Source organism: Mizuhopecten yessoensis, unplaced genomic scaffold, assembly GCF_002113885.1.
Source record: "Mizuhopecten yessoensis strain PY_sf001 unplaced genomic scaffold, ASM211388v2 scaffold7887, whole genome shotgun sequence".
NCBI classification, from domain to species: domain Eukaryota; kingdom Metazoa; phylum Mollusca; class Bivalvia; order Pectinida; family Pectinidae; genus Mizuhopecten; species Mizuhopecten yessoensis.
Window position 1 is genome coordinate 14805 of NW_018407272.1, and position 17580 is coordinate 32384.

The 17580-nt window shown below is 36.4% G+C and overlaps 1 protein-coding gene across 1 annotated transcript; it reads left to right on the top strand.

The window, feature by feature from the left end:
- Positions 1 to 16557: 16557 nt before the first annotated feature.
- On the top strand, positions 16558 to 17250 carry LOC110454465 (putative uncharacterized protein DDB_G0286901). Its single transcript, XM_021503969.1, has one exon. It carries the CDS (start codon positions 16558 to 16560, stop codon positions 17248 to 17250), a length of 693 nt encoding a protein of 230 aa, XP_021359644.1.
- The last annotated feature ends 330 nt before the right edge of the window (positions 17251 to 17580 follow it).

Below are 17580 nucleotides of genomic sequence, written 5' to 3' on the forward strand. Positions count from 1 at the left end.
ACATTCAGTCACGGATGGTCTATCTTATATACATTCAGGGATGGACTTTCTTATATACACTCAGGGATGTTCTATCTTATATACACTCAGTCGTGGTCTATCTTATATACACTCAGGGATGGTCTATCTTAAATACACTTAGGGATGGTCTTTCTTATATACACTCAGTGGAGGTCTATCTTATATAAAGACAGTGGGGGTCTATCTTATATACACTCAGGGATGGTCTATCTTATATACACTCAGTGGAGGTCTATCCTATATATATTCAGTCAGGGATGGTCTATCTTATATACACTCAGGGATGGTCTATCTTATATATACTCAGTGTAGGTCTGTCTTATATATAGTACTCCCAGGGTGGTCTGTCTTGGTATCTCTGATACTGTCTTGGTATCTCTGATATACACTCAGGGAAAAGTCAATTTTTATGCTCCGGGCGGCATTTCTTTCACATATTCAATGGTGGTCTTTATCAAATACAATCAGAGGTCTTACTCGGTTGGGCCGTTTGTTGTCCATATACATTTAACACCTACATGAGTCAAAACAGTACTGGAAAGGAGGCTGTTGGGATGCATGTACCACGAACCACCGAATACCACACGCTCGTAAGACAGGTAGATTGATCTCTGTATTGACTGACTGACGTTTATCGAGACAAAAACACCACAACGATTACTAGTAATTTAAGAAAAGATGGAAAATAAATTAGGGATTTTTTTTTCGATTTTGTTTCATTCCGAGTTAATTTCTTTGGATCGTGTCTCGTACGAATCTATCAAGCATTGTCTGACTCAGTTTTGATTCGATGGGGTATAAAATCGGCTATAATATATTAACACTGTCTCGTGAAATGAAGATACAAGACCGCGTTAAAATGTTACATCCGTTTTAACGCGTTACTTAAAAGAGGTTTGTAATGGGTTCTATACTGTGATGGATTGCCTACCGTTTAGCGGGGCTCCTTATTACCCACCGCCCTAGTCCATTGTGGAGCATTACCCGGCCGTCAGGAGGCGCTGACGGATCGCTGGGGAACAAATAGCTTCATTACCTTGATCAGGGCAAATAAAATAGCTATCAATAAAGCACACCAGTCTGATACAACTGTACTCCGCCTAACTGAAGAGATCGTTCCAAACTCACAATGGTAAGTACACCTTCCGACCTTTATATCGACCTTAGCTCAATGCTACTGCAAAACGATGTTGTTTCATTTAAGAAAGGATTGTTGTTTGGGGTTTTACGGCCTAGCAACATCCAAGGGAGAACAGGATGACACTGCCGAAAACAAAGAGTAGAGGAGTGAGAGAGAGAGAGAAAGAAATACATATCCAGAGTATTTTAATGCTGGCAGTAAGTTAGTTTATGTTACTTCAATGTCCCCAGAAGATGTTCCCAGAAAACACGGTAGAAAGACGCCACTTCCTGCCTTAACATCCCACAACGTATTCACCACGGTGGCACACGTCAGTCCGTGTATTCTCCAGGGTGGCCCACACTGGTTGCCTCTTACGAAAACTTGCTTTGGGATACAGCAGGCCTAACCTTACATCTAGCCTGATTTTTGTAGGTAAGGGTTAAAATCTTATTCTGGGATATTCACGTGAAGACATTTCGGTAGCTTCACTTTTGAAGATTTTCTTCGGAAATTCCCGAAATAGAAGACAATTCAATGAAAAAATATTTTGGTTAGTAACGGCATGGTTTTGAATTTCAATCAATCTTACAATGTAACATATTAGCGATACAAAGCATCTTTAACACTTTTAGAACATTTTTAACATATCACCAATGAAATTGCAACAAAACGAATTGCGAACAGCATTTTAGAATTTTAATTTGTAAATATACAGACGAGAGCTTGCCTGGATGGCATTTTTAATTATTTTCTTAATTACTGAACCTAAAAACGAAGTAGCGTACTAGTAAGTCTGGATTTTAAAATGAATAGCATCTAAGTGAATAGAATGGAATTAAGAAATTCCTAAAATTGAGATAAAATTTTGAAAAGAAGGAACGGATTTAATAATAAGTTCATAAGGACAATAAGGTTCATCTGGTAGTCCTAACGACCCATCAACACAATAAGCTCATACAGCGCAAATAGGTAGAATGCACGGTTGTGTTTGATTCTTCTAGCTAGATCTGAACAAATGGCGTCACATTCTTTTTAATGATACAGAAATTTTGAAAAAACAATGTAATCGTACATTACTATTGCTCATTAACATGCAATTTACTTCACAATTAATTAAAAAAAACGAGTTCCACTTGTTGCGATGTTGCTATGACAACATCCAACAAAGGGGGGTAACTCAGTCCTCCAAGTGCGTCACTAGTACTAGCGGTCGGAGTCATGTTTACAACCAGGTGTAATGGGCTATATAGTATCAGATAAAGAGAGAAATGATTAGATCGACACAAATGATTTCATAATTATAAATTTTGACATTCTGCTTGCGTAATTAATACTTCTAATAAAATTAGCACCGTTTGTCTACAAAAATTAATAAAATCTTAAATTTCCCTGGGATTTAAATAGACAATATACGGCATTGCCTGCCAAGAAAACATTACACCGCCACTCTTGTCCAACTGTTAGGTGTAATGCATTCAATTATTGAAATAATTTCAATTTTCCCAGCGTTAAGTTATCAATTAGAGTTATATTTAACTGTACTTGACATTCTTAACAACAGCAAATTTGTTTTTACTCATGGAAAATGACAAGTCATCTTCATTAGGACCCGGATCAAGTTACGTCACCGTTCCGTCTTGTCGATCTTGCCTTATCACTTGCAATGGTGCACTTTTAACATTTTCGGGAGCCGTAGAATTCTGTTTTTAAAAATATCTATGAAACAATTAGAGTAATATGATAAGACAGGGGTCTCTGAAGTCCATCACTGGTTAAATGTGAGGATGACAATTAGATGGCCTTAATTGGCTCCTCTACGTATAAAAGGGCAGATTTAAGGGGCATAACAGCTACTTCTTTTTATCACGTGATTCTCGCATTACTTTGCATTTATTGATAATTGACGTCATAGAAACGAACTATTTGTGGCACCTAATAACTTTCATGATTGCCACCCTTGCGTTCAATACGATACAGGGCTAAATCGAAACGATCTCGGATGGATTCTTCGGGTTAAGTATTTAAAATTTAAAAAAAAATGTAATTTACCTTAAAAACCTAGTGATAGGTACATTATGCAATGATAGAAATTTAATCTTCTTCATGTGTTGATAGCTGAGCGAACCTGTGAAGACACGGTATCAGATGTTGACAGATTAAATGAGTTATGGTCTAGAAAACAATTTAAAGTATTCATGTCGCTTCTAGAAGTATAAGCTTACAACTGGGGAGAGAAACCAAGATAGACAAACTATCAATTAGGGGGTTTTCTTTATCTTAAAATTTCCGTCGCCTGACTATTAAAAATAGATAGTATTGGTTTCTAGTGGTTTTCAGACCCACCCGTCTCCTGCCGACAGTGTTTGTATGGGGCGAACTAAACCCAATAGTCGGTTTTAATCAATTAAAATAAAGATAAGATCTGTAAGTTTAGCTAACGATGGCCTGTTTTATAGTAAGTTAAGAGTGTGAATCAAGGTGGCGGTCTGTGTTTAGCATTATTGAAGGATAGATCTTACTGATAGTAAGATCAATAGATAGCATCATACCTACCTAAACCGCAAGTATATTATCTAGATCTTTCGTCCTGCGCATCCGTTATGTCCGGACAGAGAAAACTCTTGTGTCAGAAAACATGCAAAGGTATTCGAAACGCTTAGCATATGTATGTATTAAAAAATCATTATTTTTGTTATTTGTGTAATACAATTATATAATTATTATATAAATATTTTATCATGGTATACCAGGTATGGGCATGCGCTGACGCGAGCATGTTTTTGTTAACATGAGTTAGCGATTTTACCGTATGGAATCAAATGAGGAACGCATGACCTATTATTGCTAAATTTCGCTTCAGGGTTTTCATCGAGTAGAGTTACTTTTGATGCGGAATTTGTATATCCATTTTGTACGTTTTCGATAAATATTAATTGATTATTCCAATAAACAAGTCTGTGACAGAAATAAATACAGAAATAAAAATGTGAACGAAGATATTTGGAGAAAAACCTGCTTCCGGTTAACATGTCTTCATTTTAAAAGTTCATAATAAATAATTCTGGACACAAAGGTTTTGAGATATAAAGAAAAAATATTTAAATATATGCACACTCTTTTATAAAATAGAATTCATTAAGTACATTGGAAACTGAATGTCCTTTTAAAATATGCATGACTGTGGCTTTGATACCCGAGTTCCTTTTTACAACTAAACCAGATGACAAAGTTCATTAAAACATCATATATTCAATAACCTAGAACCAAAATAATGCCCAATTTTTAAATCTGCCATGGAATTTTTCTTAAAATTATTTATCCTCATTGGTCTAAAGACGATTCAAATAAAAGATCGTATGTATAACGTTTTTACGTGAAAACTTGATCAAACCACTGAACTGCATTTTGAAGTAAACATTACAAACAAGATGTAGAATTAAAAAAGAAGGTAAAGGTCGGAAATATTTATATTGAAAAGATAGTACGATCTTAATAAATGGATCGACCTTACACTAAACATTTCCAATAACATTTGCATCTCTCATTCCGTGTATCCATTCACGATGACACCACTCCCGTCCCATTTATGTGCCCTTCCTCGAAAGCTTTCCATCTGCATTGTGCTAGCGCGATTGGCTTTGTTACCGGTACTAGTAAAATATAACAAATCAAATCATCGATAAATTGAACAGAAGAACAGAGAGTGGTTTGTTCTCCGAAATTGTATTCACGAAAGGCTACTTTAATGCATCAGTTTATCTTGTTAGATATTTATTTATTTCAGAAATACAATCTAGGGCTAGGTGATCATGAAAAGTACTTTCTGTTTTGATCAATCAAGAGTTTTGTAGAAAATGAGACAAAATATGAAACTTCTATTTGTGCCTAATAAAAAGGTCTGATTTTCATTAAAAAGGTAAGGTAAAAATGTTGATTACAATAATATGTACTTAACTAAATAATATGTTATTATGCTTTATTATCTTGCATTATTATTAAAGAAACCCACTACTGTCCAGCCACAAAGCGACGAAATTTTCATTTTTAATCATTCTTTTGGCGAAATCAAACATTACTTTTATATTATTTTTTTGCACTATATAGTATCATATTTATTTCTGCTAGCTATGGTCCAGTATACCACACCTACACATATTGAAACTCACAAGCATCACATCGTAACGCAAGGAGCTCGAGCTCGTTCGCAATAAGATTCTGTAACCGGGGAAATGGATCATACCATGACACCGCACATTGTTTAAAAATCCACTTTGCCAATGAACTCCCATAGTACAGTTTGAAACAACACTTGCCTTTAGATTCAAGAGTATTATTTGATTACAGCTTTGAGAAATGTTGTACTTCACCTTGTCATGGATTGTTCTATCTGAAGCAAACAAAACATCAGCACCATTCATTTTTCATTAAATGTTTACATTTTCATTTGTTTATTCAAATATTAAACAAAATCGTTCGGAATAAAATCTGCAAACGCGTGCAAATGACTTTTTGTTAACACCACCAACCCAAATAATGCATATCTTTTGGAGGGTTGCTGAGGTTAAGACTAAATTAATTGGGGAAAGTGTTATTTTTAATATGAATACAATGGTGAACTTTCAATAAAGAGGGCTATGGGTAAGTTTTGCTTTATTGACTGTTGCTCGAAGACTGCCTAAAGTGGCAGTTTGGGTTACAGGATTCACAGCGTGGTGATGTTTTTAAAGTTTTCCAAAAATCCAGAGTTCCAATTTCTGTGTTCGGGTTGGACAAAAGACGAGTATAGCGAAGGAAGTCCAGATACTTTTATTTTTAACACAAACGTCGCAAGGAATGCCAAAATCTCGCAAAGATGTTTTTCAATTTCGGATAACAAAGCACTTTTTTGTTTTTCTGTTCAATTTCTCGATCGTTTGTTCAATTTACAAATAACAAAGCTATGTCCATTTTAAGTGTTTGCTTTCCTCTGAAAGCTACACAAACGTCTTTGATACCATTCATTTGGAAGTACAATCGTTGCCTGTCATCGTCGCCGTTATTGAGTTAGTGTTTTTCTTCAAACAGACATGTACCGTTGTGTCATCGTATCGAAACATCACAATGAATTGAGACAGTTTACCCATTTACAATATTTCTTATCAATTAGTATACAAATACCTTTTTTGTAATAGAAACACATCCCACACGGATTCAGTATTTTTTCTTTCATCTGTTTTGTCATTACAGTTTTTGTCATATTAAAGCGTCATCTAGAGAGATCGTCTACCTGACTAGGACGACCCACTTAGCGTTATTTATATGGACACGCCGTGTAGTTCCAACACGAGATAGATGACTTAGACAGAACTACTGTATGACTACCGGTATTCTATGATTAATGTTACAAATATATTCTGTTTGTTTTTTTATTCCTGTGTATTTTGTTAGTCTTCCTTGCTTGTTTTAGGTTCAGATTTTTAATCTTAACACACATGTGGTTTGAATTTCTCGAGAAATATAAAATAATAGGAAAAGAGTCTTCAGTATGAATACAAATCAGAGTGTTAACGATAGGCCCCAGATGTAGGAGTCGCTGTACCCGTCCACCCGTACAATGCACCCAACACCCGAGGCGGGCACCCCTGACTCGCAAACATTAAATCATACCCAAGTAGTCCCTAACCATCTAATCCCTGCCCTTCTATTGCCTATAGACACAGTAATTGTCACAAATTGAATGTTTTCCTTGGCATTTTGGTTGCGGTAGGGTTAAGCTTAGCTGTATCGAACTGAACAGTTGGTCGTTTCCCTGCAGTAAATGACGGGGTAGTCTCAACAATTTGTAGTCACTAATCTGTCTTGTTGACGGGAACACTTAGCAGGGGGAGGGGCGCTTGTTCATTTCGATGTATTTATCTTGCTCTTTTTGGAAATATGTCGGGGTCAGTTGGGTACATGTTATTCTCATTGAACATGAATTCGTGTTTTTGATATATCATGGTTTCACAGTTTTTATATTTCATTTTATGTATCTGGTATGTTTTTGTTAAAGATTGAATGAACTCACATACCAGATCTAGGAGATCAGTTTTTTGTAGAAAAACACGGATTTTTCGTGTAAGTTTCGGTACTATGTAATCGTAAATTTGAACTTAGCTTGGAGTCAATTGGGTACATGTATCTGTAGCCATGGCTCTGGGGTATTTTCTGGTTGTAATCAGCTTGAACTTTGGATAACATGCAAGATCATGATACGCGTGTCAGAAAACTTCACCTTTCAGACCGCGCAAGGTATGGATGATTAAAAGGAACGAAAAATTGTTTCGCTAACGGCATATCATTGCGGCGAGTCAAAGGCAAGAATGGTATTATGAATTAACATTGAAGTTGTGATCTATACCAAGTATTTCACGGAATGGTGTGATTATGTTTAAAAGAAAGTTTGTTCCCGATTTAAGTTAAAACTTGTGTCTTGAAATAGAAAGAAACCATTGATTCTGTGAAAAAACAACTACGTTAAGTCAATAGACTAAAACCAAAACTGTTCAGACCCCAAACATAATACGATCACTTTTGGTGATTTTGATGCAAAGTTGCATGAAATGTACAATGTTTATCGTAAAACCACGTTTATTTTACGTGAACTTATAATATTATGGTGTATGTTGTATTTTACGTGAACTTATATTATTATGGTGTTTGTTGTATTTTACGTTAACTTATGACATTTTAGTTTTTGTTGTATTTTACGTGAACTTATGATATTTTGGTGTTTGTTGTATTTGGCGTTAACTATGCTGTTTTGGTTTCTGTTGTATTTTGCGTTAACTGATTATATTCTGGTGTTTGTTGTTTTTTACGTGAACTTATGATATTCTGGTGTTTGTTGTATTTTACGTGAGCTCATAACAGTCTAGTGTTGTTTTTAGCTTACTTTAAATGTCAAACTATTTGGGACATTAACGTCAAATGTCAAACATTCTATTGTATTTAATTAACGTTAACATTATTTTAAACGTTTTATATTTTATTTTATTTTTTATATTCTGTTATTTATTATTGCTGTTTTACACTATTGTAGTTTGAATGGTTTTTTTTTTACATCACTACATAGATAGTTGAGACTTCCAAATCCTTTATTACAAGGCTCACCAAAAGTCATGCTTAAGATCATGCATTTGGATGCAGCATGTCATTTTTAGCAGGTGGGCATAACCAGGAGAAAGGGAATGTGTGCAAAATTTAAAAACAAAATTAAGCGTCGACTTAAATTCATATTTATCTTTTCGAAAATCTTGTTAAATTGGGAACATATGTCCCGTTAAAGCTGTAACAGTAATAACAACAAGCTTATATTGAACAGTAATTTATCTAATGAACCTACACAGTTATATTTCTAGACGTATCATCAGAGGAAGCATCCTCGATCCACCACTGATAACGCTCACTAACGATCTCTCCCCCACTGGATACAGGGGAAAGGGAACACAAGTTTATAGCTGTCAAAAACTTCGCTTCTAAACTGCAATAGGATGAAGGTAACACGGCTGGAAAAATCACGCTTCTATATCCTCTTTGGACGTTTAATACACAGCATGCATATGTTACAATGAGACAGTATGACAGATTGATATCAATCAATAATGTATCGATCAATTGATCGGTCGATTGTTTGGTCATTAAATATGACACTTCAGCCAAAACATCGCCCTATAGGATCTAATTGTTATAAAATAAGCTAACATCTGATGACAATACGATCAAAGTGAAGTGAAAGTGATGTGGAAAGGAAGACACATTTACCCGAATTTGTTCGCCATTATACGATCTGAATATGAGTGCCGTATGCCTCCGTATACAATATACAAGCATGAAAGTACGAGATATAACGACATGATGCTGCAAGCAAGGGGGGTGTCTCCTCTGGGCTGCGGTAGAGCACCACCCCTCACGACCAAATCTATTATTACCTATATCAGTGATAGTTACATGTCAATCGTGATTCCCAGTTCAAGGGGAGAACTAGGCATTTAAATGGCTTAGATGTACATATTTTGTTAATTCCAAACATTTCCCGAGAGACAGGAGTTCCAGAGCACTCAGTTATAGCCATTAAACGCATTTTAAATGCTATATTTGTAGACATTTAAGTAAATAATTCACAATTAAACATTTGATTGGTTTCTAGTGTTCAACTATCGACGAAGGCCAAATTAATCAAACTTGCACAAACACGCTTGAGTTCGTGATTGTATAGCAAATTAATATGTAACTAGATCCTCGGTTGTACTGCTGAATTAAGTTCATACCATTTCAGGTCAATACGGTAAAGTACATGTCAAACAAAACCTATATTAGTTATCATCACTGTTATCCGGGCGGCTTTTAAACATAGCAAACCTAACCAAATATAGATAATTTAATATTAACTAATACTGCAGCTTTTTGAGAAAAACAGAGTTCTATGGTAGACACCCTTATACATTAAGCTTTCTGACTTAACCAAGTATTAATAATGAAATATTGACTGATACTGCAGCTTTAGAGAAAATTCAGTGCTGTGTAAGACCCCCTTATGCGTCGAGCTGTCTTGATAGGGGGTCTAACAGTGCTTTTCCCTACAACTTGAACCAATATCATCAGTAATGTTGGATCCCTGCAGATTATGTGTCCTCACCCTGGAGGGCATTCTGAGACCAAAATTGAATTATTGAATTCCTTACAAAATTTTATTTTTTATATCTTTCTCATGGGACTAGCTGTCACGCCATTCTACCATGTGCAGGTTTTGATATTTCATTGCGAAGACACTTTCATGTAGTCTTTGATTGCCCAAATCATCGGTGGACGTTGCCGTTACTTCACATAAAATGTTGCAAAGATGCAAAGCTCCAAACGAACCAAACCAAATACCTAATACAAAAAATACAAGATATTTCCCTCGTGTTATTTGTAATTGCTATATATTTTAATGGAGAGGTAAATTCATTAGGATATCAAGAATATCCTTCAAGATATATCTGATAACAGTCATAAAAACGTCATATTTCATAATCAAACGAAATTGTTTAATCAATGCAAATTTTACCAAACATCAAAAATACATTTTGAATTTCATGTCCTGGAAAATGCAATATAGTTGGAATAGTAAACTGGATGCTGAGACATATTTTCGAGAATAGTGTTAAAACGATTGCAAATAGGGCAAATATACCCTTTTGTTGTTTCCAAACGGTTTCGAACTAGTGATCATCAAATGCTGCTAGACTGATTCTAACCACTAAATCCAGGACCTAATAGAAGTAATTACACCATTGCACTCTAATTTAAAGCGTGTAAAATTCAAAAAGGTCTAGACTCACATTTTTGACATTTAAGTCTTTGAATGGATTTGAAAGTTAATGAGAGAACACTGGGAAATGATGACTTGCTGACTGGCTGATTTTGTCGTGTACAAGCGGCTCCAGCCCCGTCAGGCTACTCCCCTATTTATAATGGCAGGTGACGTACTGACTAGCCAGACAACTCGCGACGTCAGTGGAGAGGTGGGACAGGGGAGACAACCCACCTGATAATTAGCTGCAATAAAATGTGAACAAAAGTACATAATCTGATGTTAAGCATACAGCGACGATACTAGGTTTATTGTTAGACGCCATATACGACACTGAAAGAGGAGTCTTCCTCGTCATTTCAGTAAGGTTCATTCCAAATTCATAATAATGGCCCTGTACTGGACACGTTTTAATTTTAAATATTAACATTATGTTCCTCATTTCACATAAAAACAATAAAATTGAATTTGCATTGAACCTTTTATCCTACATATATATACTACACGTAAGTAAACGATGTTAAGGTGCGTATGCTTTTTACAGAAGAAAGTAAGATGATGAAATTGGGATTGAAAAATGTAATTCGACATTAATTTATCAACAAAACTTAAAGCCTCGGACACAGTGTTGATTAAAAACCCTGTATTCTGTGTTGGTCCACAGTTCAACAGCTTTTGTTGTGCTGATTATTTTGATATAAATCCGTATTTGTTGATAGCATACGCAATAGATCTATTAAAATGTCTATCAGGAGATCGATCTGAACACCTTGGCGTCCGACCGGAACGGGTGTCACGTGATTATTGCTTCCGGTTCCGCCCTCGCAAAAAAGATTGGCAGGTTGTTGCTGTCCAATTGTTCGGTTGATTTCGTCAGACTTTTGGTTTGTAAATTAAATATCTTGTTAGACTGATTAATATCAAGTTAATTATAGTAATTACGGGTCACTTCAGGGAGCATTTGGGTCAAATGGCCATTTCAGACTTCGTGCAAGGATTGTTTTTTTCCAAAGGGTTTAAGAGCACCATCAATTACTGAGAGTATTTACTGTTGAGGAGCCTGTTGGTAAGAGATTTATGGCTGCTCGTAATGGCTCGCTGCGCAAGCTCGTGAATAGCTTCATCCGGAATCTCGTCACGCATGTGCAAACACAGGATAAGAGAACAACCACATGAATTTATTGCAATTGTAAAAATACATTAACACGTGTGATGAAAGTATGCATCATATCTGAATAAGATTTTTCCTATTTCTTAATATTTTACGTAGAAACACGGTGAATGTGGTAGGAGTTTACAAACATGATGTCATTACATGTGATTTGTCGGCTGCTCTGACAACAGGGGCAAGCTGTCATAACCAGTGTGTTTATATCAAATAACTAACGTCCACTAATCCGTAATAAGTAATATCGTCAGTAGCATCCTTCATATCATAAGCTGATTATGTGCCGAAAACATGTCACAGATTCTCCTGTGATATACATTCATAAATATGATGAATAACTTGATCTGGTTTAATGAGTATGTTCTATTGAACAAATGGCCAAGACAAATATTAGATTAAGGTACTTTTGTGAGAACAAAGCACACAAAATCGATTCAATCAGAATTGTAAAGAAAATTAATTTTCTTATAACGGTTCGTTCGACACAAATGTAGTTTTTCATCTTTCAAGTCATAATCTTGTCATTTTGAGTGCTTCATGTGGGGTAGTTATCCATGCTATAAATTTTCCCATTACATGGTGTTAAGGTAAGCTGTCTTTGAGTCGCCTTGTTGAGACTCTTATTTAAAGGTAAGAAAGTGACATAAACCGGCCACATATGTGATTCAAGCCTTGTCAAACATAACCTGTACCGATTAAATGACCATATATGGACGAATACCACGTGACGCCACCCAAAGTGTGACACGTGTTTGTGTAATAAACCTTTATCGTCTTATTTTAAGTTCATAAACTACATCTGCCACAACAAGTTCTCGTCCATTACATTTTACTAGGTCTAACAAAATTCCGTAATATAATACCACAAATAAAAGATTAACAAAATAGACAGGTTTATGGTTTTGCATAGATATTGGTTATCAAAGGTTTTGATCAATATCTGTGAATAATAAACGCCCACGTGTATTATATAAAACTAGAATATCATAATATCAATTAACATTTAACACAACAGATAAATAAAAGATTGGTTATAACACGAAAGATACAAGGACTGATATTTACCGTTGAACAGTTACGTTGTACAACGGAGAACATTTACTCAAAAAACTTGATCTTTAAACTAAACGATGTTTAAAATAAATATATCTCAAGACGAGAATAAAACAAAATCATATCATTCGGGAGTAAGTAGCACCTTCCGGAGACTCACATTTGGTGTGTAGCGAATACTTGTCCTTTGGTAGAAATGTAACGTGTTATGTTTTAAATCAAAATAAATGTAACTTGATGAATTATCTATGTTTATAAGATCAACGTAACACACACACGTAAAATTTGGTAATTGCCAAAAATAAATAACACTGTATTATGCAGCTGTTTCGTCCTTCTAGGCTCATCTGTGATGCTGGGGCCAAAAAGTAGGAATTCCAAATTGTTCTAACCAACTGTTGAAACAGAAGGGGGGGTAGTTATTACCCATTAATTTATTCAAAATTTAGAGTAGTACTGGTAAATTTCAAATTAAATATAAAGTAAAGTATAAATACGATGGAGTTGTTTCTTTTTCGGCATCATAAACACTGTATCGCAGGGAGATACTATGTTTTGTTTCCCTAAGTTGCTCTCTGGAAGTATGATATACTCTCGGTAATGTAACATGTCTCCATTCTTCGTGTAGCAGAAATTGTATAGAGATATACATATCACAGACAAATATGTGGGAAACGGCCAAATCTAAATGTTGTATTTTCATTAGTAATAAGATCATCTGTGACATATGCTGATCGGTCATTACGTAGAGGAAATTGTCGTACCGAGCAGATAGATAGGCATGTTACGGTGTCCATTTTGCGATCTTCTAGTTCATAGAATATTTACAAAAAAACGGTAGGGCATTTACAAGCTTTGGCCCAAACTGTTTACATAACGTACGCCCTCAGGAGTCTAAGGTTGTTTTGCCGGTCCTGATAAGACACCTTTGATGTGTTTTTAATAACGATTTCTCAACATGTTTCAAATACAATACAGTAACATTTGTTTCCGAAAAGAAACGTTTATAGAACATTACGTGCTTGATTAAACGATTATTTTGCCTCTATGAAGTTTTTTGTGGGTTCATGAAATTAAAAAGAATGACACAGCTAGACACCCTCACAGTTAACAGCAAATCTTCACCGACCGATTTCTTAAATAACAGTATACATTTAGCTCAAGCCTGCTGAATTGATCGGTTCAAGAGTTACTCCACATGATATGTAACAGTTGTTTCCTCATGGTGAGAAATCATAGACTGTTTCTGTCGTAATTGTCCCTTACACGACTTGTCAATTATATTCTTGTAACAATGTTCGCGGTCCCTTGCACGTGTTTTACAACACGGCTAAACACAATCACTCCACAGATGTATGTAAACGCATGGAAACGGGTATACAACGTCAATGTAGAATTGTGCAAATGATCTAAAATCATATTAAAAAGTTCACATGCTAAGAAACTGCACCAGATGTAAGCTTTGATCTATATTACCGCTTTAACGTTCTGATTTACAAGGTTTTCTAAAATATTTCCTGCATGGTCTTGATTTACTAGGGTGTTACTAACAAGCGTATGTAGAATGCACAGAAAAAGTATTCACTGAAAATTGTCATTTCATAAAAAGGGTGTTTGAAACAAGGACAATCTTCTGAAAAGAAGATATTCGTATTCGGGTCACAGAAGGCTCAAGATGACATCATTTGTACAAAGACTATTCTGATATTCAACAACTCTATTATACTGCCACCATCTGTCCAATGAAATGTATGGCGTTATAAGGGGGTTTACCGATAAATTGAGGGAAATGTAAAAAGGAATTCTTAAAAAGTAACAAAAAGCGCCATTAAAATATGATGATGGTAAACGAGGTGGAAAATGAAATGTGGGCATTATATCGAGGTTGAACTATAGGGTCGGATATCTCGTATATCTAGTGATAAATGTTCGTGCCAAGGCCGTTGACGCTGCTGCTGGACTATCAGTTCTCGAGGTTTTTGCCTTAATCCTGTAGCTGGAAGTTATTCTGGTACGATTTACATGAAATAAGAGTTAAAGAATTAATTACCTATTCCAATCAGAAGCCTGTAAAATTATGGCGAAATAAAGGGTTTTATCACACCTTTCACTTTTGCTTTATTTCTATTTTTACAATCTACAATTTTCTTTCTGCATCAACGAACTAAATTTTTACATTATTTCTTTCTGATTTCATATTAAGATAAGCTATACGATCATAACATCTTCTCTGCATTCTGAATGAGTTTGTTCAGGGCTGAACCTCATCGGCGTTTATCTAGGACTTTACCTCGTCGGAGTTTGTTCAGGGCTTTCCCTCGTCTTGGTTTTTTCAGCGTTTTTCCTCGTCTAAGTTTGCTCAGGGCTTTCCCTTGTCATAGTTTGTTCAGGACTTTCCCTCGTCGTAGTTTGTTCAAGGTTTTACCTCGTTGACGTTTGTTCAAGACTTTCCCTCGCCATAGTTTGTTCAAGACTTCCCCTCGCCGTAGATTGTTCAGGGTTTTCCCTCGTCGTGGTTTGTTCAGGATTTTCCCTCGTCTTGGTTTGTTAAGCGCTCTCCCTCGGCGTGGTTTGTTCAGCGCTTTCCCTTGTCACAGTTTGTTCAGGACTTTCCCTCGTCGTAGTTTGTTCAGTGTTTTCCCTCGTCGTCGTGTGTTCAAGACTTTTCCTCGCCGAAGTGTGTTCAAGACTTTCCCTCGTCGTGGTTTGTTCAGGGCTTTCTGTCGCCGTAGTTTGTTCAGGGTTTTCCCTCGTCTTCGTTTGTTCAATACGTTCCCTCGCCGTAGTTTGTACAAGACTTTCCCTCGTCGCTGTTTGTTCAGGGCTTTCCCTCGTCGCCGTTGGTTCAGGGCTTTCCCTCGTTGCCGTTTGTTCAGGGCTTTCCCTCGCCGTAGTTTGTTCAGGGTTTTCCCTCGTTGTGGTTTGTTCATGATTTTCACTCGTCGCAGTTTGTTCAGCGCTTTCCCTCGTCGTGATTTGTTCAGCGCTTTCCCTCGTCGCCGTTTGTTCAGGGCTTTCCCTCGTCGTGGTTTGTTCAGTGCTTTCCCTCGTCGTGGTTTGTTCAGCGCTTTCCCTCGTCATGGTTTGCTCAAGACTTTCTCTCGTCACCGTTTGTTCAGGGTTTTCCCTTGTCATTGTTTGTTCAGGGCTTTCCCTCGTCGCCGTTTGTTCAGGACTTTCCCTCGTCGCAGTTTGTTCAGCGCTTTTCCTCGTCGTGGTTTGTTCAGGGTTTTCCGTCGTCGCCGTTTTACGGTTGATTCAACAGACGCTAAAAAAAAATGTAAGCTATCACAAAGAGACAGAATAACACATGTAATGCACGACATGTGTCAAAAAATAGATAAAGAAATCAATTGTATTCTTACCTTACAGTTAATGTCCTCACAACAACCAAACACAGCAGCCAAGGCCATATGAAGACCGGAGGCCAGGGGAACACCAGCGAAAATAGATAATACGCAGCTCCCATGTTTTGCAACGAGGGCACCGGATCAATTATGGTGTCTTTAGGGTATCCAAAGCTGAATACACGGAAGAAAACCCCTGAAATTGTTGAGGCAAACACAAGTCACCTTTTAGGAGGACACTTTGTGGGAAGAAGCAAATTTAATCTTTTTCATCAAAAGTTGCAGGGATTTTGACAGTAATTGTGAAGAGATATAACATATAAGTCAAAAAGAGACAGGTGCCTCAGACAACATCGTTAGCAATCATACGCCGACAGACAACAAAAAATTAAATAAGCGACAAAAGAAATCTGGGACATTAGGGTATTTGAAAAAAAAGTGCAAGGAAATTAGGACCAGGTGCTCCGGGAGGGTAAGCGTTTTCTGCTTAATCGACGACAGCTGCAATGTAAATATATATCAAACCAAAGTCATGTCACGTCCTCCAAATGGGAACAGGGGAAATGGCAAGGAAACAACAAGGAACACTTATGTCAAGGAAACAACAAATAACACTAATGTCAAGGAAACAACAAGTAATAGTAATGACAACGAAACAACGAGGAATACTAATGTCAACGAAACACCAAGGAACACAAATGACAACGAAACAACAAGGAACACTAATGACAACGAAACAACAAGGAACACTAATGACAACGATACAACGAGGAACACTAATGTCGACGAAGCAACATGGAACACTAATGACAACGATACAACGAGGAACACTAATGACAACGATACAACGAGGAACACGTATGACAATGAAACAACAAGTAACACTAATTACAACGAAACAACAAGGAACACTAATGAAAACGAAGCAACAAGGAACATAAATGACAACGAAACAACGAGGAACAGTAATGACAACGAAGCAACAAGGAACACTAATGACAACGAAACAACAAGGAACACTAATGTCAACGAAGCAACAAGGAACACTAATGACAACGAAACAACAAGGAACACTAATGACAACGAAACAACAAGGAACACTAATGACAACGAAGCAACAAGGAACACTTATGACAACGAACCAACAAGGAACACTAACAACAACGAAACAACAGGAAATAATTCTGACAACGAAACAACAAGGAACATTAATGAGCATAATTAGAAAGTTCGCTGTTCATACCATACAAGGAAATGGCATAATACCTTCCGATATCATGACTGCGACCATAACACGTGCCTATAGTCTACATCAACCTGCCTATCTGGAGACCCTGTGTTGTAAGTTTTCTCCGTCAGCAGTCGACCTCATGGACATTATGATATTCGATGCAAGCTCTTGAACAATTTTACAATTCATGTACAGTATAGGGTTTCAAGAAAATCTTCTGGATACAAAAAGAAATATTTTATTTCATTTTTGTTTTTCAGAAACAGAATATCACAATTATAAATGCATGTACAGGACTCCAGAAAATAACACATCTGGAACCTT

Excerpts from the sequence above, each read along its gene's own strand:
- LOC110454465 (XM_021503969.1), top strand. The coding sequence starts at position 16,558 with ATGTCACGTCCTCCAAATGGGAACAGGGGAAATGGCAAGGAAACAACA.